Source organism: Rosa chinensis, chromosome 5 (assembly GCF_002994745.2).
Source record: "Rosa chinensis cultivar Old Blush chromosome 5, RchiOBHm-V2, whole genome shotgun sequence".
NCBI classification, from domain to species: domain Eukaryota; kingdom Viridiplantae; phylum Streptophyta; class Magnoliopsida; order Rosales; family Rosaceae; genus Rosa; species Rosa chinensis.
The window spans coordinates 6344111-6368642 of record NC_037092.1 but is presented as its reverse complement, the minus strand read 5'-3'; the positions used below and the strand labels follow the sequence as shown (position 1 = coordinate 6368642).

At 39.9% G+C, this 24532-nt stretch overlaps 1 protein-coding gene and 1 pseudogene across 1 annotated transcript; one reads left to right on the top strand and one right to left on the bottom strand.

The window, feature by feature from the left end:
- Positions 1-2803: 2803 nt before the first annotated feature.
- Positions 2804-17360, top strand: LOC112202708. Its single transcript, XM_040505572.1, has 4 exons — positions 2804-2855; positions 3416-4633; positions 16794-16875; positions 17246-17360. The coding sequence occupies exons 2-4, from the start codon at positions 3421-3423 to the stop codon at positions 17325-17327; spliced, it is 1377 nt and encodes a 458-aa protein (XP_040361506.1). The 5' UTR covers positions 2804-2855; positions 3416-3420; the 3' UTR covers positions 17328-17360.
- A 2266-nt stretch (positions 17361-19626) lies between these two features.
- On the bottom strand, positions 19627-21189 carry LOC112168010 (annotated as a pseudogene).
- Positions 21190-24532: the final 3343 nt, after the last annotated feature.

The following is a 24532-nucleotide window of genomic DNA, read 5'->3' as shown; positions in this document are numbered from 1 at the left end:
CCCTACGAAGCTTTGTATGGGAAACAGTGTAGGACCCCCTTGTGTTGGGATGAAGTGGGAGAAAGACAACTTATTGGTCCTGAGATTATTGAAATCACAACAGATAAAGTTAAGGTGATCAGAGAGAGACTTAAGACGGCCCAAAGCAGACAGAAGAGCTACGCAGATAAACATAGGAAGCATCTTGAATTTCAAGTTGGTGATTGGGTATTTCTGAAGTTATCTCCTTGGAAGGGTGTGGTAAGGTTTGGTAAACGAGGGAAACTAAGTCCGAGGTATATTGGTCCTTATGAGATTGTGGAACGAATTGGTCTTGTTGCTTATCGCTTGGCTTTACCTCCACAACTATCTCAAGTACATGATGTTTTCCATGTCTCCATGCTTCGCAAGTACATCACTGATCCTTCACATGTGTTACCAGCTCAACCGATTACACTTACAGAAGATCTAACATATGAAGAAGAACCAGTACAAATCCTTGATCGTCGTGAGCAAGTACTCCGAAGTAAGGTTATACCTTTGGTTAAGGTATTGTGGAGGAATCACCTGATTGAAGAAGCCACTTGGGAACCTGAGGATCAAATGAGGCAACAGTATCCACATCTTTTTCCTTGACAGGTACAATTTCGAGGACGAAATTTTATAAGGAGGGGAGATTGTAATGCCCCGTACCTACTAGTTACTTTTTACCGTGGTTGACCGAGAAATTACTTTTTCTTTAGTCCGGTAAAATAGGAAATTTATTTGAGATTGTCGTAGAATACGAAAAATCGAGTTCGTGGACACGTAGTTTGTTTAAATTGGATTTTTATCGGAAAAGCTATGACCAAAAATAGAAATTTCTATTTTTGGCATGATTTTCTTTTTGTGAGCTACTATATGTGGTAAGGAGGGCTTAAAAAAACAGATGGGAAGAGAGAGAAAGTAAAGGAATCAAAAAAAAAAAAAATAGAAGGAGAGAACGGGACGAACCCGAGCCCCCTCCTTTTTCTTTTTTTCTCCGTCGCTGCTCTCCCTCTCTCCGGCGATTCCGTCGCCGTCCGGCCACCCCAGGACGAAAGCTTGGGCACGGCGTGATCCTCTCTTCCTTCTCCTTCTAGCTATGTAAGTATTTCACCTTGGGTAGCTTTGGTTTTGGAGATATGAGGAGAATTGCAGAAATGGGAAAAAATTGGATTTTTGCTTTGATCTCAGTTTTCCGGCGATTTCCGGTCAAATTTCTTTGGGTTTTGGTTGTTGGTGAGTTGCTGAATGAGTTCCTAACCTTGTTGCAGCTTGTTTTGGGCTGTGGAGGAAGATTTGAAGGTGTTTGAGACTGTGAACAGTACCGTGAACAGTAACTCTCGAATTCTTGGGTTCTTGTTTGATTTTTCTGGATATTTTTGCTTGTTTTTGGTGGCTGCTGCAGGTTTAGAGATAGTTGTGTGGGTTATGAAGTTGATTTTGGAATAAATAGGTTGATTGGAATTGAATTTAATCTTTGAGTTTGTGTTAAACTTGAAGTTTGTTTGATATTGAGTTTTCTTTGGTTGTGATGTTGAACATGGTTGATGGATTTGTCATGTTTGTAGTGTTGGGTGAAAACTCTTGGTAAAGGGCTATTATGAATTATTTGTTAGGAAGTAGAGAGAATTTGAGATTGTTAGAGTTGAAATTGTGATTTTACAAAGGAGAGAAAAATTAAGAAAGAATGTGGAATTGTTCTATTTTGTGGAGGAGTTTGGAGTGGAGATTGTGTTTTGGAAAAGAGAATTTAGAGAGGAGTTGAAATTTAGAGATGGAAATGTGAGTGGAAATAAGGAAGGTTAAGAATGAATTTGGAAATTTTTGGAAAGGATTTATATTATAATTTGGTGGTAATTTTTGATGAAGGAAGTGAATTAAAAATTTGTTTAGTTATCGAAAGGTTCTTGTGAAGATTTAAATTAAGTGAAGTCCTTGATCGATTGAGAATCGAATTAAAAATCGGTTGAGTAGTTTGAGTTAGAGGGCATTGAGATTGTAAAGGAATGATAGAATTTAATCTCAAATTAATGGATGGGCGTTTTATAACCATTTGTGAATAACGGATGCTTATTCCGAGGGGAATGAGTTGTTTTTGAGAGTATCTCATTATATGGTGAATTATATCCTATTTTATTGTGACAGGACGTACTGAGCCCTCGAGCGAGGAGGACACAGACAGGCAGCAGGGTTAGCTGCGGGATTCACTTGTGAGTGGACCTTTATTTTTATTTAAATAATTCATGCAGCATGGAATTAAGTTTTGAAATGTGATTTTATGGAAAGAAAAGGATTAAAAAGGAAACAGTTGACAAGGAGGCCAGTTTGGCGCATGCGTATCTTACCTAGTTGGCAGTCCCTTCTAGGTAATAGTCTGGTTGGCAGTCCCTTCCAGACTACAGCTCGGGTGGCAGTCCCACCCGATGCGTCATCTGGTCGGCAGTCCCTTCCAGATGACTTGATGTAGTTAGTCGGCAGTCCCGTCTACTACCTGTGGCTAGTTGGCAGTCCCAACTAATCACCGCCTCCTACTCCGGTTGGCAGTCCCTTCCGATGCGTCATCGGGTGGCAGTCCCTCCCCGATGGCATGAGATGCCTAGGAAGCAGTCCTTCCTAGTAATCAAATGAGTTTCTTGGAAAAAAAGACTCGCTGCATGATGGTTTTGTTAAAAAGAGAAATGGGGAAGCATACCATAAATTGTTTTGATTCTAGTTTCGGTTTTGTCCACTCACTCTAATGGATTTTATATGTTTTCCCCTGGGCCCTTTGTTTTCAAATGCCCAGATTTCAGATTAGCCGAGATTGCGTCCAGGCTCAAGGACTTTGGGAATCAGCGCTTCCGTTTTTGTCCGTAGGTTATTACTTAACCTACCTTGTATGATATCGGCTTAGTTTTAGTGTTGCTCTGATAAGCCTTTTCTTTTGATTTTGATGGATGTTGTTGTTCGGATTGTGGTTGCTTACGGAGGTTATATTGGGCTTTGAACTTTCTGGATGTAATATATGTGCTTGGATTGTAAATATGATATTGTAGGTTGAGTAGAAGTTAATGTTGTAATCATATCCAGGTTTGTGAAATTTTTGGGTAGCCCATATTTAGGGGAGGTTCTGCCGAATTTTCGGTAGGATTTCGCTTAATGTGGGCCCCGCAGGCTCGTATCCAGGTAATTGGGGTGATTCCTGGGTCGGGTCCTGTCAGTTGGTATCAGAGCACTAGGTTATTAGATTCTGTGGCCGATATCTTCTTATAGTTGTCTTACATGCTTGATAGTATTCAGTACCTCCCGAGTGATGGCCCGACTGCAGCGGTTCCCCATCATATACTCTTCGGTGCTGACGTACCAATCAAGTATGTAAGATAGTTGTTGTTGGTATAAATATCTTGGTGTAACTCAGTTATGGGAATTTCAGGTGGAATGAGACCCGGACGCAGATCTCGTGCTGGCAGGAACCATTCACCCGCTAGTGAGGGTGATGATGAGCATGTTCCTCGTGGGTTGTTACGGACCGTGGAGCGGTTGTTTGAGCGTTTTGCAGCGGCTCTCCCCAATCCTAGGACTGACTATACTGTGGAGCGTGCCAGACGCCATGGGGCGTATACTTTCTCTAGTGCTCCTACGGAGTCCGTAGCAGGAGACTGGATTACCCGCATGGAGAGAGTATTTGAGTCCTTGGGTTGTCCAGCTACTAGGAGGGTTCCTTTGGCTATTGACCTCCTAGACGGGGATGCATGGCTTTGGTGGCAGGGTACCAGGAATATGGGTTTTGACCCAACTACCATGACTTGGGAAGAGTTCAAAACGGAGTTCTCAAATCGGTACTATAATCAGGCATCCCAGCATCGTCTCCGATTTGAGTTCATGCAGTTGAAGCAGACTGAAGAGATGACCGTGTTACAGTATGAGGAGCGTTTCATTGCTTTATCTCGGTTTGCCCCTGAGTTGGTGGCGACAGAAAAGTTGAAGGTTGATCAGTTTATCAATGGTCTCCTACCTGTATATCGAGATTGGTTGGCGCCTCACGATTATCCGACTTTTAAGTTAGCTGTGGAGGCTGCTATGAGGTGTGAGGCTAGATATCTGGACGGTTCCCGACCTTTGGAGATTGGCGGTCCCAGTCAGGGGCCATCTAAGAGAATTGCCTCTAGTTCGGGTTCTGCATCGTCATCAGGCAGTAGACCGAGCAGTTCAGATTCTAGCTCTCGTCAGCGTTTCAGGGGACGCTTCAGGAGGCCTGGGCAGACAGGTAGGAGACAGTCCAGGGGTGGCACTGCTAGTTCGAGTGGAGGCTTTGGTAGACAGGCGATTCCGAGAGACTATCCCCAGTGTACTACTTGTGGTAGACACCATGCAGGTCCGTGTCTGGCAGGTGTGGGGACTTGTTACCAGTGTGGCCAGTGGGGTCACTACAGGAGAGAATGCCCTCAGTTGACCCAGGGAGTCTTCACTACTACTAGTCAGAGTATGGGTCAGACCTCTGTGGGTGCTACTAGTTCGGGTTCTCATGGCAGTTTGTCAGGCAGGAACAGCACTCAGCCGGGTCGTGGACAGAGAGGGCGTCCAGTGACCCAGGTCCGTCTTCATGCTATGACCCAGCAGGAGGGTCGAACTGCACCGAACGTCATTATGGGTATGTTAATTGTTTTTGGTCAACCAGCTTTCATTTTGATTGATCCTGGAGCCTCTCACTCCTTTATGTCTAAGAGGCTTTCTTTCTTTGCTAATGTGCCCCCATCTCTCCTACTCGGAGAGTGGCATGTTGTTCTACCATCGGGGGAAAGACATAGAATTGAATGGGTACATCGTTTTTGTGGAGTGTTTGTAGAAGGAGTTTGCTTAGAGGCGGACTTGATTCCATTTGAGTTAGTGGAGTTTGATGTAATCCTCGGGATGGATTTCCTACGGATGCATCATGCCTTAGTGGATTGCTTTTGTAGTACTGTATTATTTCGGAGTCCGGGTAAGCCAGTTGTCACCTTTTATGGTGAACGGGAGGTTCTCCCATCTTGCATGATCTCAGCTTTAACTGCTAAGAAGATGTTGAGTAAGGGTTGCCAAGCTTATTTGGCACATGTGGTGAATTCAAATGCCGAAGTTATGGATCTTAGCCAAATTCCTATTGTTGGTGACTATCCAGATGTATTTCCAGAAGAATTTCCTGGATTGCCCCCGGTGCGAGAGATAGACTTTACCATTGATTTACTTCCAGGTACAACACCCATCTCTCAAGCACCTTATAGAATGGCACCGGCGGAACTGAAGGAGTTGTATGTACAATTGCAGGAGTTAACGGATAAGGGATTTATACGACCTAGTGTATCTCCCTGGGGTGCACCTGTGTTGTTTGTGAAGAAGAAAGATGGTACTTTGAGGCTTTGTATTGATTACCGGAAACTAAACAGGGTGACTATAAGGAATAAATATCCCTTACCCCGCATTGATGATTTGTTTGACCAGTTGAGGGGTGCTAAAGTTTTCTCAAAGATTGATTTGAGGTCTGGTTATCATCAGTTACGGATTAAAGAGGAGGATGTAGCCAAAACTGCTTTTCGATCACGTTATGGTCATTATGAGTTCCTTGTTATGCCTTTTGGGTTGACTAATGCACCCGCTGCTTTCATGGATCTCATGAACAGGGTGTTTCGCCCATATCTTGACCGCTTTGTGATTGTGTTTATTGATGACATATTGGTTTATTCTAAGAGTGAAGAGTTGCATGCGGAGCACTTGAATATTGTGTTGGAGACTCTGCGGCTACACCAATTGTATGCTAAATTCAGTAAGTGTGAGTTTTGGCTTGACCAAGTGACATTCTTGGGTCACGTCATTACAGCTGCTGGTGTTAGTGTTGATCCCCAAAAAGTAGAAGCAGTGTTGAATTGGGAAAGACCTACCAATGTAACAGAAATTCGTAGTTTCTTGGGTCTTGCTGGTTACTATCGACGTTTTGTGCAAAACTTTTCTAGAATTGCCGCTCCTCTTACTAAGTTAACGAGAAAAGGTGTCAGATTTGTTTGGTCTGAGAATTGTGAGCAGAGCTTTCAAGAACTTAAGAGTCGGCTGACTAGTGCTCCAATTCTATCCTTGCCTGATGATAGTGGGGAGTATGTAATTTACAGTGATGCCTCTAGACAAGGCTTAGGCTGTGTTCTAATGCAACATGGTAATGTGATTGCTTATGCTTCTAGACAGTTGAAGCCACATGAGTTGAATTATCCCACACATGACTTAGAATTGGCAGCTATTGTACTTGCTCTTAAGTTGTGGAGGCATTATCTGTATGGAGCCAGATGTCAGATCTTCACTGACCATAAAAGCCTCAAGTATGTGTTTACACAACCGAATTTAAATTTAAGACAACGAAGATGGATGGAGTTGATTGAAGATTATGATTGTACCATTGAGTATCACCCCGGTAAAGCAAATGTGGTGGCGGATGCACTTAGTAGGAACCCATCTATGACCTTGTCATATTTAAGGGCCACTCGAGTACCCCTATTGTCAGAGTTGAGGTCTACGGGGGTTGAGTTATCGGTTGATGAGGTTGGTACTCTGGTGGCTAGTTTTCATGTGAGACCAGCATTCATTGATAAAATACGGGAAAACCAGCCTCTTGATCCAAGAATTGAAGGGATTAAAGAAGGTGTTCGTGGTGGTTGGCAACTGGAGTTTTCTATTCGAAGAGATGGGACATTGATGTTTGGGAAGAGACTTTGTGTTCCTAACGTTGAAGCACTTAAACGAGAAATACTTGATGAAGCTCATAACTCTGCGTATGCCCTGCATCCTGGTGGTACAAAAATGTATCGGACTCTTAAAGAGTACTATTGGTGGCCAAACATGAAAAGAGAAATTGCAGCTTTTGTGAGTAAATGTCTAGTGTGCCAGCAAGTGAAAGCGGAAAGGCAAAAACCGTCGGGGTTGTTGCAACCTTTGTCAATTCCGGAATGGAAATGGGATCATCTCACCATGGATTTTATTTACAAGCTACCTCGTACGCAGGATGGTAATGATGGTATTTGGGTGATTGTAGATCGACTCACCAAATCAGCTCATTTTTGGCAGTTAAGGAAACCTTTAGTTTGGATAAATTGGCAAAGTTGTATGTGGATGAAATTGTAAAGCTTCATGGAGTTCCCGAGTCCATTGTTTCTGATCGTGATGCTCGATTCACATCAAAGGTTTGGAGGAAGGTTCACAAATTTATGGGAACAGAATTACAATTTAGCACTGCTTTCCATCCTCAAACTGATGGACAATCTGAGCGGACTATACAGACTTTGGAGGATATGTTGAGGGCTTGTTCTCTACAATTTAAAGGAAGTTGGGATAAGCACTTGGCTTTGATGGAGTTTGCATATAACAACAGTTACCATTCGAGTATTGGTATGGCCCCCTACGAAGCTTTGTATGGGAAACAGTGTAGGACCCCCTTGTGTTGGGATGAAGTGGGAGAAAGACAACTTATTGGTCCTGAGATTATTGAAATCACAACAGATAAAGTTAAGGTGATCAGAGAGAGACTTAAGACGGCCCAAAGCAGACAGAAGAGCTACGCAGATAAACATAGGAAGCATCTTGAATTTCAAGTTGGTGATTGGGTATTTCTGAAGTTATCTCCTTGGAAGGGTGTGGTAAGGTTTGGTAAACGAGGGAAACTAAGTCCGAGGTATATTGGTCCTTATGAGATTGTGGAACGAATTGGTCTTGTTGCTTATCGCTTGGCTTTACCTCCACAACTATCTCAAGTACATGATGTTTTCCATGTCTCCATGCTTCGCAAGTACATCACTGATCCTTCACATGTGTTACCAGCTCAACCGATTACACTTACAGAAGATCTAACATATGAAGAAGAACCAGTACAAATCCTTGATCGTCGTGAGCAAGTACTCCGAAGTAAGGTTATACCTTTGGTTAAGGTATTGTGGAGGAATCACCTGATTGAAGAAGCTACTTGGGAACCTGAGGATCAAATGAGGCAACAGTATCCACATCTTTTTCCTTGACAGGTACAATTTCGAGGACGAAATTTTTATAAGGAGGGGAGATTGTAATGCCCCGTACCTACTAGTTACTTTTTACCGTGGTTGACCGAGAAATTACTTTTTCTTTAGTCCGGTAAAATAGGAAATTTATTTGAGATTGTCGTAGAATACGAAAAATCGAGTTCGTGGACACGTAGTTTGTTTAAATTGGATTTTTATCGGAAAAGCTATGACCAAAAATAGAAATTTCTATTTTTGGCATGATTTTCTTTTTGTGAGCTACTATATGTGGTAAGGAGGGCTTAAAAAAACAGATGGGAAGAGAGAGAAAGTAAAGGAATCAAAAAAAAAAAAAATAGAAGGAGAGAACGGGACGAACCCGAGCCCCCTCCTTTTTCTTTTTTTTCTCCGTCGCTGCTCTCCCTCTCTCCGGCGATTCCGTCGCCGTCCGGCCACCCCAGGACGAAAGCTTGGGCACGGCGTGATCCTCTCTTCCTTCTCCTTCTAGCTATGTAAGTATTTCACCTTGGGTAGCTTTGGTTTTGGAGATATGAGGAGAATTGCAGAAATGGGAAAAAATTGGATTTTTGCTTTGATCTCAGTTTTCCGGCGATTTCCGGTCAAATTTCTTTGGGTTTTGGTTGTTGGTGAGTTGCTGAATGAGTTCCTAACCTTGTTGCAGCTTGTTTTGGGCTGTGGAGGAAGATTTGAAGGTGTTTGAGACTGTGAACAGTACCGTGAACAGTAACTCTCGAATTCTTGGGTTCTTGTTTGATTTTTCTGGATATTTTTGCTTGTTTTTGGTGGCTGCTGCAGGTTTAGAGATAGTTGTGTGGGTTATGAAGTTGATTTTGGAATAAATAGGTTGATTGGAATTGAATTTAATCTTTGAGTTTGTGTTAAACTTGAAGTTTGTTTGATATTGAGTTTTCTTTGGTTGTGATGTTGAACATGGTTGATGGATTTGTCATGTTTGTAGTGTTGGGTGAAAACTCTTGGTAAAGGGCTATTATGAATTATTTGTTAGGAAGTAGAGAGAATTTGAGATTGTTAGAGTTGAAATTGTGATTTTGCAAAGGAGAGAAAAATTAAGAAAGAATGTGGAATTGTTCTATTTTGTGGAGGAGTTTGGAGTGGAGATTGTGTTTTGGAAAAGAGAATTTAGAGAGGAGTTGAAATTTAGAGATGGAAATGTGAGTGGAAATAAGGAAGGTTAAGAATGAATTTGGAAATTTTTGGAAAGGATTTATATTATAATTTGGTGGTAATTTTTAATTCACTTCCTTCATCAAAAATTACCACCAAATTATAATATAAATCCTTTCCAAAAATTTCCAAATTCATTCTTAACCTTCCTTATTTCCACTCACATTTCCATCTCTAAATTTCAACTCCTCTCTAAATTCTCTTTTCCAAAACACAATCTCCACTCCAAACTCCTCCACAAAATAGAACAATTCCACATTCTTTCTTAATTTTTCTCTCCTTTGCAAAATCACAATTTCAACTCTAACAATCTCAAATTCTCTCTACTTCCTAACAAATAATTCATAATAGCCCTTTACCAAGAGTTTTCACCCAACACTACAAACATGACAAATCCATCAACCATGTTCAACATCACAACCAAAGAAAACTCAATATCAAACAAACTTCAAGTTTAACACAAACTCAAAGATTAAATTCAATTCCAATCAACCTATTTATTCCAAAATCAACTTCATAACCCACACAACTATCTCTAAACCTGCAGCAGCCACCAAAAACAAGCAAAAATATCCAGAAAAATCAAACAAGAACCCAAGAATTCGAGAGTTACTGTTCACGGTACTGTTCACAGTCTCAAACACCTTCAAATCTTCCTCCACAGCCCAAAACAAGTTGCAACAAGGTTAGGAACTCATTCAGCAACTCACCAACAACCAAAACCCAAAGAAATTTGACCGGAAATCGCCGGAAAACTGAGATCAAAGCAAAAATCCAATTTTTTCCCATTTCTGCAATTCTCCTCATATCTCCAAAACCAAAGCTACCCAAGGTGAAATACTTACATAGCTAGAAGGAGAAGGAAGAGAGGATCACGCCGTGCCCAAGCTTTCGTCTTGGGGTGGCCGGACGGCGACGGAATCGCCGGAGAGAGGGAGAGCAGCGACGGAGAAAAAAAGAAAAAGGAGGGGGCTCGGGTTCGTCCCGTTCTCTCCTTCTATTTTTTTTTTTTTTTGATTCCTTTACTTTCTCTCTCTTCCCATCTGTTTTTTTTAAGCCCTCCTTACCACATATAGTAGCTCACAAAAAGAAAATCATGCCAAAAATAGAAATTTCTATTTTTGGTCATAGCTTTTCCGATAAAAATCCAATTTAAACAAACTACGTGTCCACGAACTCGATTTTTCGTATTCTACGACAATCTCAAATAAATTTCCTATTTTACCGGACTAAAGAAAAAGTAATTTCTCGGTCAACCACGGTAAAAAGTAACTAGTAGGTACGGGGCATTACAACGAATCATTAGGATGATGGCTTTCACCTTATTTGCCTCTAAGGCTGCTCTATTTGCTTCCAAAGCTTGAGCTTGCTCAACAGTTAGCACGTCCTGGCTAGGCTCGATAATCGTATCCAAGATTCCATCGGCCTTGAGATGCTGGCGGATATCACGAACCCACCTGTGATATTCAGAGCCAGTTGTTCCCAATGGAGTAAAGTTCAATTTGTTCAGGTTACTCATCTTGAAAGAGAACAAGAAATTAGGGTTAGTTTGGGAGCGAAAAAGGCTACCACAAAAATAAATAAAATATCTGAGCGTAGTCGCTTCCAAGAAATTCGATTCCAAGAGGGGTTGGATTAGATCGAAACAATGATGTTTGCGATTGATCGTTTTATCTCAACAAACTCTAAGTTTGGAGAACTCTACAAGCTCCAAGCTTAGAGTGAGCACGAACCCCCACAGTTCGCTTTAATTTGGTCTCCCCTCTGATAAAGAAACGGGGGTAGAAAAAGGGATGTTGCAAGTCCCAAAAAAAAAAAAAATTGAATTTAAAAACTCTAAAAAAAGGGGAACGTTTAGTAAAAAATACCTTGAAATAGGTCGCCGGAAAATTTAACCAGAAAAAGTGGTATGAAAAAGTCGCCGGAAAAATCTTTGACCGGAGGTTGACCGGCGTTGATCGGAGGGCTGACATGGCAGTGGGTTCTTCTGCTGACGTATTAGTGGGTCCCTGTGATGACGTGGCTGTGGGTTCCCCTGCTGACGTGGCAGTGGGCCTCTGCCTAGGGCTTCTTTTCCTTTCCCTTTTTTTTTTTTCCCTTTTTCTTTTCTTTCTTCTGCAGGTTTTTGGCAGGCCGGTTCACCTATTTCCGTACTGGTTTTAAGGGTTTTGCTTCCGGTTGCGAAATCCTGGGTTTGAGGCGCTACTAGTGGAAAAATTTGGTAGCAATCGGAGGTCCGGAAGGTGGTGAAGCCTTGCAGGGATCCCTCTTTTTTCTTCTTGGAGGGCTGGTTCAATACTTCTGGTGGCCGATTCGGTAGTTTTCCAGCCGGTTCTGGAATCCTGGGATTGAGGGCTTTAATATATGCGGCGGTGGTGGCTAGAGTTTGAAGGTTATGAATTTAGGGTTTCAGGGTTAGGGCTTATAACGTGTTTAAGGAAAACTGAATTGGGAGAGAATTGAGTCGTTCTTTCATTGATAATAGGGGCCTCTTTATATAGAGGATTACAAACATAGAGATAGAGTTGTAGACGTAAACATAATCGTACATTGATTGGATATCTCCTAAGATTATCCGAGAATATCTCTAATATAAACTCTATTTCAACTAGAGCAAGTAACCTCTAGTTTGGGCCAGACACATATTCTGGATTTACTTGAACAGTTATTAATTATTTCTACAATGAGAAAAAATATAGAACCTTAATAGGATAATCTCTTGCTATAATAATTACTAGCCTTCCTGCACGCACGCTCGCGCGTGCGTATTATTGTTTCTGATTTTGAGTTGTATTTGTTAAATTCGTCTCTCTAACCTTCATTTTTTATTCCAAATTTGTGTCTCCGCCTGTTAAGGACAAATTTTTTAATAGTAAGTTGGAAAAACTTATCTTATTGCGCATGTTAATGGTATTACATAAGTTGGACAAATCTTTGCATTCATATCAAGTATTATGTAACCCAAAAAAGAAAAAGAAAAATTTCATTTACGTACATAAGTAACAAAATAAAAAAGATATAATTGATTGCCTAGTACCATTTACCACAAACAGCATAAATATCTTATAAGTTTAACTACCAATTCATTGCTTAAACAATTTAGGCAGTAGCAAGTTGAGGGGCGAGTCTTTCTCTAGTTGCCATCTCTAATGACTGCTTGAAACCTTTTCCCTTGGGAAGGAATATTCTAGGCTTAATATCGTTGCCATTACTATGCACACATACCAACTGAGGATGACATAAAGAATGTAGTTGTCCCATGTGTCTTGCTAGTCTAAAGAGTATCATTGTCCTTCACCAAAAAAGAAAATTGTATTGTAGTCTATAATAAGTATTGGATGCACGAAAGAGTTAGTCTAACAAAGAGTGTTAAAAGTGAGAGTAAAAAAACACACAAAGTCACAAACAATCTTTTCTGTGTCTAAAAGTGAAGAATGGGTATGTGAAGAAAGCAAGAAGGCTCCTTGAGTTGATTATAAAAATATGATATCAAATGGTTCCAAACCATATCTTGACAGATACAATACGTAATATGCTAAAAAAATCTATTAACAGAATTCCAAGAGACAATTTGTACTAAATATACAATATATACGACACAAATAATGTAATATGTGACAGGAAATAGTTCTTCAAAGAATAGAACCAAACCTGTGGCACAATGTCTCCATTCACTATGCGGCTGCAGAAAAACCTAAGCATTACAGTAATGCCATGGTCCCAAAAAAATACAAAAAAAGAAAAGAAAAGAGGACTCTAAAGCTTTTCTTAAGAGAACCTGATTGGGACAAATCCTCTTAGCTAGAGAGATCATGAATATGGAAAAAGGAAAAACTATGACCAAACTATCAATCTTCTCTAAATTTCTGAAGCTGCTATTGAGAGAAGGAAAAACTGGAATCACTGTAGATAATTAAATCACTACTGTATCTGATAGGGATTGCCATAAAAGACACTACAGTATCTGAAAGTGACTGTTCAACTGAATGAAACACTAATTGATGTTTGATAAAAAAATAAAAAAAGAAGAAGCTATTTGAGCCAAGACAAATAAACGAACAGACTCAAAATGAGAAGAAGGGAGCAAGTTTTATCACTATCAGTTTATGCTTCTTCTTCTTCTTCTTCCTTTTTTAAGCGTACTAAGCAAAAGGTCTTTGAAAACCAAGAACCAAGAGCTCAAACCTTTATATCTGAATTACTTACTAAATAGTAAAAAGAACAATTAGGAAGCAAAGAATTAAGGCAAATTAGGTGCTAGCTAATTACTACTTGCAGAATTTGAGGAAGCAAAGGAATATACCGTTTGAATCCGGTTCCTTTTTTTTTTTCGTCGAAGGACATTGAATTTTCAATGATGCACAAACCCATAAACTGTCATGAACAACGAACCCAGATATTGCGAACAATGGATATTGAATATTAAGGATATGAAGAGAACTCATGTTTCTCCCCTCCCATAGCTTAAAATTATAAATTAATAAGCAAAAGAAAAAAAAAGGATAATCAAATCAGCAACACTAAGCAATTACATACACATTCATCAGATAACCTTGTTTTTTCCTTCTGCATAGTGATTGCAATGGATCCATTACTACACGTGGAATCAAAATCATTCAGTAAGCAAATCCAAATAAATTGCTAAACCAATCTCTTTCTTGCAGAGATGTATATTGTCCATTCACCTAGTTTGAACCCCTTATATAAATTCCAAATCTTCAAGACCTGAAGAGAAAAAAAATGCTAAACCTTCAATTGCAGGACTCAGACCTTAATCTGCAATCTGCGTAAGCATGCCTTACGCCCTTACCTTTGTATTGCTCAAGTCTTCCTCTTTCTGTTTCAGTCATGACAATTGCAAGTGAATGGACCCTTGCAAATACAGACGATGAAAATCATGAAATTAATCCAAATTATTTTCTCCCATTCATAGCAATTGCATACTAAACCAAACAGTATAATGTAAAAGCTTAACCAAACAGTGACATAAGAAGGGAAAGACTAAGCTAAAATGGGTCAGGATTTGTTCAAATTGTTTAGGAATTGAGATCAATTGAAAAAAAGAAACCACAAGTCTTTGGGAAACCAAATTTAGTTCAATGGAGAAGAACATAGGGGTTACCTAGGGAAAGAGGGGTTACCCAGCAAGATTTAAAGAAAACCACAGGAAAAAATCTATTAGGTGGGAAACTCCTAAATCTTTTGAAAACGAAACCTCAAAAGTTTTCCAAAGAACAAATAGCGTGCGAAAAAAAATAATACCATATGTATTTAGTTTTGTACGAAAGAAACCTTAGGTAGAGTAATGTCCAAATCAAATCACAGGGGAGTTAATTGAATATCAAAGGAAGAAGATATGATAAACATGTTAAACAGAAATGAGGTTTCTTCTGATTCTTCCCATGCAGTTCTAAATGCAGTAAAACTTGACACACTTGCTGAAATTTCATTAATTCTTAATATTTTTGTGGTGTGACCTCATAAAACAAAATCTACATCCAAGCAATCTGCAAGCTAATGAAGAACATCTTAACTGAGGAATAGACTGAAATCTCAACCCAAAGCCTATAAGCCATATTCAACCCCAGCAGTTAATAAACTTTCAACAACAAAAACAAAGGAAGAAAACTAAGTTCTATGAAGTTCAGAAACAAAGCAAACCAAAATTTCAAAATTGAAGCAGCTAAGAAGTTAGAACCCAAGAGATTATCCATACATTGGCCAATCAATTCTTAGTTGAGATAGCCAACGAAAGCTAATACGGTATGGAGTACTCTCTGAAGAATTGAAGAAATTAAAACAAAGATACGAGGACAGTGATGATCGTGTACTATGTAAACAACATGAAATTAAATAGTTCTTTGAAAGAAAACCATACGAAACAAAAACAAAAATCAATTAGCAGGGAAACCCAAATCAAAGGAAAAAGATACCACACAATTACCGGATAACAATTTGCTAGGTTCCTCCGTTAGGTAAAATCTTTAAACTGTGTACCGATCTTGATATCTCTCTTTGGGTTTAATGTTGCTTTTCTCCTGTTTCGGGTCGTGTTTCTCCGTTTGTATTAACTGTAAACTGAGATACGGGTGATTGGGTGAATAGTAGTGATGCCATATCCACTGATTCTACTCCCACAGTCCCATGTTGACATAATTCTCGTTTCCCTTTTGAGATCGTGCGCCTATTTTCGCCGAATGGTTCTCTTCGTTGTACACATGTCCTATATTTTCACTTTCTTTTTAGTTAATTTACCACATTATCCCTCCTATATATTTTCTAAATCAGTCGGTTTTTATATCTATCATGGACATTATAGGAAGTTCAAGAATTTAGTGAAGCTTTGACACCAAATCTAGCGCTTCCATTTATAGTTGTAGAGATAAATTAAATTTTGATGGATTAGTAATGAAATCGGGAAAATTACTACGAGTTTTGTAATTGGTATTATTGTAAGGGTCTTTCTAAATGTACCCAGCAAATATCTAAATACACCCAGCACTTAAAATATTGTCATGTACTTTCCAACTTTACCCTTGCTTTGAGTTACAAACCCAGCAACCAGATTCAAAAGACGTCGACAAGACTAGGAATTGATCTCTCGCAATTGATCTCTCCCACCGACAATACAAATCACCGGCAAGTTCTCACTGCAAGCATCGGCGATAGCGTTCAAGACGCTGAGCCCACCCACCGTGAAAGTGACGACACACGCGCCGACACCCCTAGCGCTATCGTAGCCGTTGGCGGCATACTCGACGTTGAGCTCGTTGCAGCAGCCTATGAGGTTGAGCTCCAGCTCGGCGATCAGGTGGTCTAAGAGGGTCAAGTTGAAGTCGCCGGGGACGGAGAACACGTCATGAACGCCGATCTCGACCAACCGCAAAGCCAGGTGTCGGCCCAGCGTGTGTAGATGGTTCCATGTTTAAAAGTGATATCAAAGAGAGTGTTGTTGATTTATGGTTCTGGGTTCTTAGGGAGGTTTTGAAAGTGTTTATGTATATATAGAGAGTGATCAAAGCTCTGGGTTTGTGTGGCTTTAGGAAACTATGAGAATACAGAACAGGGGAAAATGGAAGGTTCAACGTCAAGACAAAGGAAAGTTGAATAAAGGAACATATGTATAACAGCTCTATCCAAAAATAAGTGTATAACAGTCTAGACTAAAACCAGAGGTGATTGCTGGTTTGCGCCTTAGAATTGTAACGTCCCTGTTTTGGTTTGATGACTTTGTTTCACAGTTCTGATTGGGTACTGGAGACTTCAATGGTTGAATTGATCTCTCGCTTGAAATTCTCCATATAGTTGAATTTTGCAGTTCTAATTAGGTATTGGAGAGTTCAGTAGCCTTATGGTTTTCGTTCATAGAGGGAGGAAGAAAATGCCGCTGGAGGTGAGGGGAAAGAGCCACTGGACTCGATTGGCAGAGGAACAGCACCACGCGTGCTATTTTTTTTTCACTGTACAGGGACAAAGTTGGAATAATTTGACATAAAATATTATTGCTGGGTCTACTTAGAAATATGCTTGGTACAAATAGAAAGACCCTATTGTAATTGCTCATGCCAATCGGTTTTGCTTCTATTTCTCTAGCAGAAGCTTATGGGCCTTGGCATTGCTTTGGTCTTCTCTTGAGTCGACATCTCAATTTCAGCCATCTTCATTCTTCAAGTAAAAGGTGACTCTAAATTCTTAATCAAGATGTTCTAAATATTATATTAAGTATCTTTTCAAAGTGAATTGCGACAAATATTTAAGACATTAAATACCTTAATTCAAAATTATTTAAATGATCTTTAATCGTGATTTCAAATAATTTGATATGGTATCTAATACAGTTGCTAGTTATTGGCACCAGCTTCAATAAAATAATGTTTGGATCAATAATTTTTGATATTTTATTGTTATATAAGATCCACGAGGATCTTCTTTATAATTTTCTTTGATCATAATTGCATGAATGTTCTTTGATCATCAAGAAAACAAAAAAAAGTTGACGACATTGTACCGAGTCATTTTCATTATTGTTTTTTTTTCTTTTCTTTTAGGTCAGAGACACGTACTGCAACAAAGGTCCAACAATTACAAGAAACGAAAGCCCACAGAGGTAAAAGACTTCCGAAGGCATGACAGGTACAAAGGGGCTACCAGACGTCTTCTTTTGTTTTTGGGGGTTTGGGGTAATTTTACTAATTTGTACCCGTCACTACTAGACGTGTTTTATATTGGGGTAATTTCACTAATTCGTTCTCAAAAACAGTATTGAAATCGAAGAACACGATATTTAGCCTGGGTTGGCAAAGACATAAGATATGGGATCAAGTTAGGTCCATGGCAATGACGAGATGGGGTTCAAATGGGATATTTTATTTACTAAGTTATCACATTATCGTTTAAGAAAATCATCTAAACAATACATTTTTACTTTGTGTTGGGATTTGTTATAGATAGTTTCTTTTTACATGTGATTCTTTAAATCAATTGATAATTCGGTGTGACATCTCTATGATGCGGTGGCTATGACGGATCGGGACTCGCTTTGTTGCTTCCTGGATCGACGACCTTCCGGGAACGTTATCTTTCTGCGGCGGTGTGGATCACAGGTGCTGGACTGGGGCGAGATGTGGTGATGCTTGGTGTGGCGGCACTGCTCCGGGGTGATTGGGTCGTGGCGGTTGAATCATGGCGGTGCAGGAGCGGCATGGTCGGCGGAGCAAAGCTGGAACTGGTGACGCTGGTCAGCGTGTTTGGAGAGAAAGCTAGGCCTGGACCCTGTCGGGCCTGTTGGGCTTTGGGTGGGCTTCTCTTTGGATTTGCCTTGCACTGATTATGGTGGGCTAGGGTTTTTACCCAGGCCCATCTCTAGGTTAATTTTGTTTAAGTACAATAATTTTCTGTAGGCCTTTTCTGGGGCAGTCTAGTGGATTTTTTCCAATCTAGTTTAGTATTGGATCTTGGTCTTGTCGACTTAAGTCTCAGTGTCTCTAGTTGTACACCAATTGAGGTCTCTAGGCGACTAGATTCACTGATTCAGAGTTAGGTTGGAGAGGTCGGATCCTTCTAGTTTTTCTAATGCCTCCGGCGTAGTACCAAAGCCCAAAGGGGAATCCCGCTATGTCTACGATGTATTCAATGTCAAATGAGTGACCTAGTTTCTATGTACCACTGTGGGTACTAACACATCTTCTGGTCTGCCTTAGATAGCAACGGAAAGGTATATAAGGATCATTCTGGCTTTTGATCAATATATTGGCTTTGCCTTCTTTTTTTAAAAAAAAAATTGATAATTTGGCGTTAAAAAAATTGATAATTTATTCGAAATGACTCTTTTTTCGCATTGAGTAGTTGATTATAAGTAGAGGTGGCAAACGGGCCGGCCCGGCCAATTTTAAGCTGGCCTAGTCGTGCTTTGTGCCGTGCTTGGGCCGGCCCATTTATTATTGTGCCGGGCTTGTGCCGGTCCATTTATATAAACATTAAGCCCGGCCTGGCCCATGGCCCGAGCCCATATCGTGCCGGGCCGTGCTCGTGCCTACCCACTATAAAACACGATTTTAAGATCCTAATTTGAACAAATAAAAATTAATGTTATTTAACTATTTAGAAAATTAAAATAAATTAAGTTCTATAACGATTTTCTTAATCTTATCTTTTTAAGATTAGATTTCTAATAATTTTTTATATTCCACTATAAGAAAGAAAAAAAAACTCAAAATATATTGTTTTTAGTATATTATTGTGAGATTAATCTTTATTAATGTAATGAAGATTTAATATCTATTATTCTTTCCTTCATTCTATAGTTGTATTATTATGAGATTAGTCTTTATTAATAAACATATATTTAATATTATGTCAAAACAAGGATATAATGTTTTGTTTCATTATTTTGACAATATAAAAGAAAGTATTGGTGGAATTGTCATGAGATTTTAAATAAAAATGTCTCATATTCAAATCTCATTATTGTAGTTTTTTAATATTTTTAAAAACAAAATGAAATTTTGTGTTTGTAACGGGCCGGCCCACAATATATCGTGCTCGGGCCGTGCCGGGCCCATTACAGGCTCTGGTCGGGTCCGGGCCAATGGGCCAATATTCTTAAGCCCAGCCCGACCCGTTATTCTAACGTGCTCGGGTCGTGCCGGGCCACTAACAGGCTTGGGCCGTGCCGGGCCCGTGCCGTGCTCGTGTTTAGTGGTCCGTTTGCCACCTCTAATTATAAGTTTATAACCTTATTCTCGCTAAAACAAGGGCCATCAATGCCAACATAAATTCGATTATGTGTATCGGAGTTGGATTTCCCAGTTACCGAAGGGTTATGCCCTCTCCATTGTGTTACCAACTAATATTCTCATATTCATTCTTGAGAAAGACGGCCTTTGATATCCGAATGCTGCTATGATCACCACACATAATAACTGGTAGATTGTGAGGATCGACACTGCGTCTCATTTCTACTGGTTATTTAGGTAGTTTGCTTCTATCTATGGCAGTTAGTATTCTTAACCAGTGGAAGTTGACAATAAGAAAATAAAATTACAAAGCAGATCCTCTTGGAATCTTATACAAAACATTAATATTAATCATCAAAATAATTTATCCTAGATCATGTTGCAATCATCATAGGAGGTCATGCAACTTCTGCACTAAACCATCAATATATGAGCTCTCAAGCCCTTTACCGGAGATGAACTCTCTCCACTTGGCATGGTTGGTGCTCACCTCCTTTCCAACCTGACTGTCCTCATCCATCACAGCTCTCACAGCTTTGCAAACACCTTCCTTGGTGAACAATCCATCTTCATCCCCTTTCTCAATTTCAACTCCAACTTTCAAATCACCGCTCATCATTCTCGCGTTGATTACCTGATCAATAATATTTGGCAAAAACACCAATTGGCACTCATTCAGCAACGCCTCGTTTAAAGACCCTGGACCGCAGTGAGTCACAAAGCAACCTATAGATGGGTGCTTCAGTATTAAAGGCTGCTGAACCCAACCCCCATAAACAACCCCTTTTTCTTTAACACGCTCTTCAAAGCCTTCTGGCACTGCCGATTCAATTGATTCAACTCCGGTTGGCGGTTTCAGGGCAGCGAAGAATGGCAAACCAGTAAGCTCAAAACCCAATAATAGTTGTTGCAGTTGTTGCTTTGTGAGAATATATTCAGTTCCAAGAGCACAGAATATCACGGTTCTGGGTTTGAACCCTCCAAGCCATGTTGCGCATTTCTCTTCCAACTGTGAACTCGGGGGATCTGGCATCACTGGCCCAGCAAGAATTACTGGCTTGTTCATTTGGAGTTCAATATAGTTACAAAATGGCCCTGCGAATTCTCTGCAAGTTTGGAAACAAATTGCATCACAATCGCTTAAAGTGGTCAATAGGCGTTTGCTGAATGTTACCTCCCTGCCATATTCCATGTTCATCATGGCTTCAAAAGCTCGAGCTTCGTGAGTTCGTAATGAGAATGAACGATCAGCTTCATCCGATTGATTTTTTCTAGGCAGGCCTAGACTTCGCAAGCCGTACCACATAGCTGCAGGATTAATTACCCAGTAACATACTGACTTAATGTTATTGCCTAGTTCACGCAACAATGCAGGCAACCAGTAACTAAAATCGAAGAACACAAAATCAGGCTTGAGTTTGAGGAGAGATTGTTCGATTTGGGGTCGAGTGAGGTCCATGGCGGTAGCAAGAAGAGAGCCCAAAGAGAGAGGAATGTCAGCTGTCGTTTCAGTCCCCGGAGGAAGGCCATCGACATGAGGGACATTGATAGGAATGAAGGTGATGAGATGAGGGTGGAGATTATAGTGCTGCAACTTGGATTGAGTTTTGAGAGGTAAAAACAAAGAGATCTTGTGGCCTCTTTCTGCGAGTTTGTTGGAGATGTGGAGGAATGGAGTCAGATGACCCATAGCAAACCATGGATGATGGATACATAGCAATATGCAAGGTTTGATCACTCATATTTGGACTAGGCACTACTGAACAAAACTTGACTGAATCAAGACATCAAGATATGAAGTACTCAACTTACAAGATGAGATACTAAACTCATCACACCCATAATATACCCTACAGGAGATGATCTCTGTGGTTATGGCCTGGTGTGTCGGCAGAAAAAATACCCACTTCCACTTGCAAGATTGCATTATTGGGGTAGCCCACATCGTACAACATTTAAAATGACTTGTTGGGGATTGACTAATTGGCAGATTTGGGATCAACGAACAAGTTTGTTTGTCAAAAAAAAAAAATTACCGAAGACAATGGATGTTGTCTTTTGGGTTAAAATATTTAGCAGGAATTTATTTTTCCACTTATTTCATCATAGCAGGAATAAAGGTAATGAGATGAGGGTGGAGATTATAATGCTGCAACTTGGATTGAGTTTTGAGAGGTAAAAAGAAGGAGATCGATGTTGTGTCCTCTTTCTGCGAGTTTGTTGGAGATGTGGAGGAATGCAGTCAAATGACCCATAGCAAACCATGGATACATAGCAATATGCAAGGTTTGATCGTCACTCATATTTGGACTACGCACTACTGTACAAAATTTGACTGAAGCAAGAAATGAACTACTACTGAACAAAATTCGTCTGAAGCAAAGAAATGAAGCACTTAGCTGTATTATTTATAAAGTTTAAAGGAGATATGATCTGTTCGTTAATGGTATCTCGGTCAGATTAAAAAATCCCACCAACTCCTCATAGAATAACTTGTAAAACATGATGTTGGATCAACAATTATTGTACCGAATACAACAATTATTAATACATAGCAATATGCAAGGTTTGGTCACTTATATTAGGACTTAACTGCACTAGTTACTTCTGTCGCCCTTATTATATAAAGTTAAGAGGAGATATGATCCTTGTGGTGATGGTATCTGGGCCATGGGAATCCCACTACCTCCGCTTACAAGTTTAAAATAGGTATGGGCTGGCTCAGACTGCACTCGAAACGCAATTTACGATTGCCCCATAGTTTGTTTTTAGGGAAAATCGTCCAAACAGTGTTTGAATTTTTTCAGATTATTAATTTTCATACATATGTTTTGAAAAACATCAAAATGGTACCTGACGATTTAAGCCCGACCCAACTTTCGTACCTAGCAACAATAAAATCGTTAACCCCGTTAACTTTTCAAGGCTATATTCGTCATGTCAGTATTCATCCTCCTATCTCTCTGCAACTTCACGCTTTATTCTCTATTCTGGTTTCCTTCTCTGCACCACCCTGATATTTGGAATCTACAGTCTCCCCATCCTCAAAATCTCATCCATGAATTCTCTCAACCCACCTTATATCATTAAACACTGCTAATGCTTCTCTAAAGGGTTATTATCACAAATGGTACCTGAATTATACCTCAATCTTATCGATGGTACCTAAAATTCAATTTTGATCACAACTAGTACCCGAACTTTTCGATTTCATTTTAAATGGTACCTAGAGCCACCTCCGATCACTATTCCGACTAAAAAGGGCATGGGAGGCGATCATAGTGATGATTTTTGATGATTTCGAGGGTTGCGATCATATATAGTGATGATTTTTTGGTAATAGACTTGCCTTGAACTTGTTTTTTTATTTTTTATTTTTTTAGATTTGGCTTCTTTGGCCGGAATAGTGATCAAAGGTGGCCTTAGGTACCATTTAAAATGAAATCGAAAAATTCAGGTAATGGTTGTGATCAAAATTGAAGTGCAGGTACCATTGATAAAATAGAGGATAAGTTCAGGTACTATTTGTGATAATAACCCTTCTCTAAATATCTTGTTCTGAGAATAACAATTGATCATCGTTGTCCACAAGATCAAATCCCTGCTGGGCATTTGATTAAACAACAAATATGCAGACTCCACATTACTAAGTCTCGCATAGCTGTCGATCATAGTATTCCAAGTAGCTGAAGTAGTTGTACACCTTTATATAATCTCATATTCCCTAAACGAGTATGAGAAGAAACCATTATAGTCCACGCAAAACCATCTCTCTCAGGCTCTCTCAGGCATTTGATTGAACACCTTCTGGGCTTCACCAATTCGTCCCAGCTTCGAATCCAATTCAATCAAAGCAGTCTGAACAAACACATGTGAATTGAACCCACTGAAATAGACAGAAATCGAGGCATAAGCTTTGATCAAAGACAAAAACTGTTATGCGGGAAGACCCTATTCCTCAACATCTTAATGTAGCAACTAAACCTTGAAATGGGTGTCTGCTAGGAGGTATGGTTCTAGATGCAAAGTCAACAAGAACCTAATGGCTCTTGAGAAAAACAACCATAGAAACAAGTCAAAAAAAAAAAAAAACCCAAATCATATCAACCAAGAAAAGTGAACTGATGACGCCCATTTCACAAAGAGAGCCCGTCGTCACCAACAGAGATGTTGGCTTTCCGGTCGATTTCCGGCTTCTCTCACTCGTCCTAGATTTCTTGCTGGGCGCGGCGGCGCTGGTTGAATTTCTCGGCGTTGGAGTTGTTCCACCGAGCGAATTGAACCTCCGTGGGCGGGCGGTTCTGGAGTGGGTTGTGGGTCGGGTTCGGGTTCGGGTTCACCGGTGGTGTGAAAATGGGGCATGAAGTCGAGAGAGATAGAGAGAGCGCTCTGTCCTTGGTTTGATGAAGCAGCAATTCGAAGAAGAAGAAGAAGAAAGAAAGAATCAGTTTTCAATAGATCTGGAGTCTGGTTAGCCTCCGCAACAACAAAGACAATCCCTTTACTTGAAGAATTCTTCGTCAAAGAATTATTATGAGAAGAACAAGGAGGAGGCGGAGGAGGAGCCGTCGCTGGCTGTGGCCGCTGTTATTTTCCAATTGCAAACTGCGAGTTAGGCTGCACAGTTCGAGCCATGGCCAGCTCATTTTTTTATTTTATTTTTTTTTCTTATATTTTTATTTCTTTTCCGGAATACATGAACTATTAGATTTACCCCTCCAAAGTTAACAGAGTTAACGATTTTACTGTTGCCAAGTACGGAAATTGGGTCGGACTTCAATCGTCAGATACCATTTTGATGTTTTTCAAAACATAGGTATGAAAATTAATAGTCTAAAAAAGTTTAAACACTGTTTGGATGATTTTCCCTTTTTCTTATTTTATATATATATATATATATATATTTTTTTTTTCTAGTCGGCAAATATGGGATAAACGGAATAAGTTTATTTTGCTAAAATATATTTCAAAAATGGACGTTGTCTTTTGTGTTAGACATATTTTGCAGGAATTCTGAGCGCCTGACAAAGCTTTGGGAAGCGTACTTACCTGACAAAGCTTTGGGAAGCGTACTTACCTGTCACTCTAAAACATGGTGCT

Excerpts from the sequence above, each read along its gene's own strand:
- LOC112202708 (XM_040505572.1), top strand. The coding sequence starts at position 3,421 with ATGAGACCCGGACGCAGATCTCGTGCTGGCAGGAACCATTCACCCGCT. Across the intron at positions 4,634-16,793 it reads TGCACCGAACGTCATTATGG|AAGCTTATGGGCCTTGGCAT; the intron begins GTATGTTAATTG and ends TTTCTCTAGCAG. Across the intron at positions 16,876-17,245 it reads CTTCATTCTTCAAGTAAAAG|GTCAGAGACACGTACTGCAA; the intron begins GTGACTCTAAAT and ends CTTTTCTTTTAG.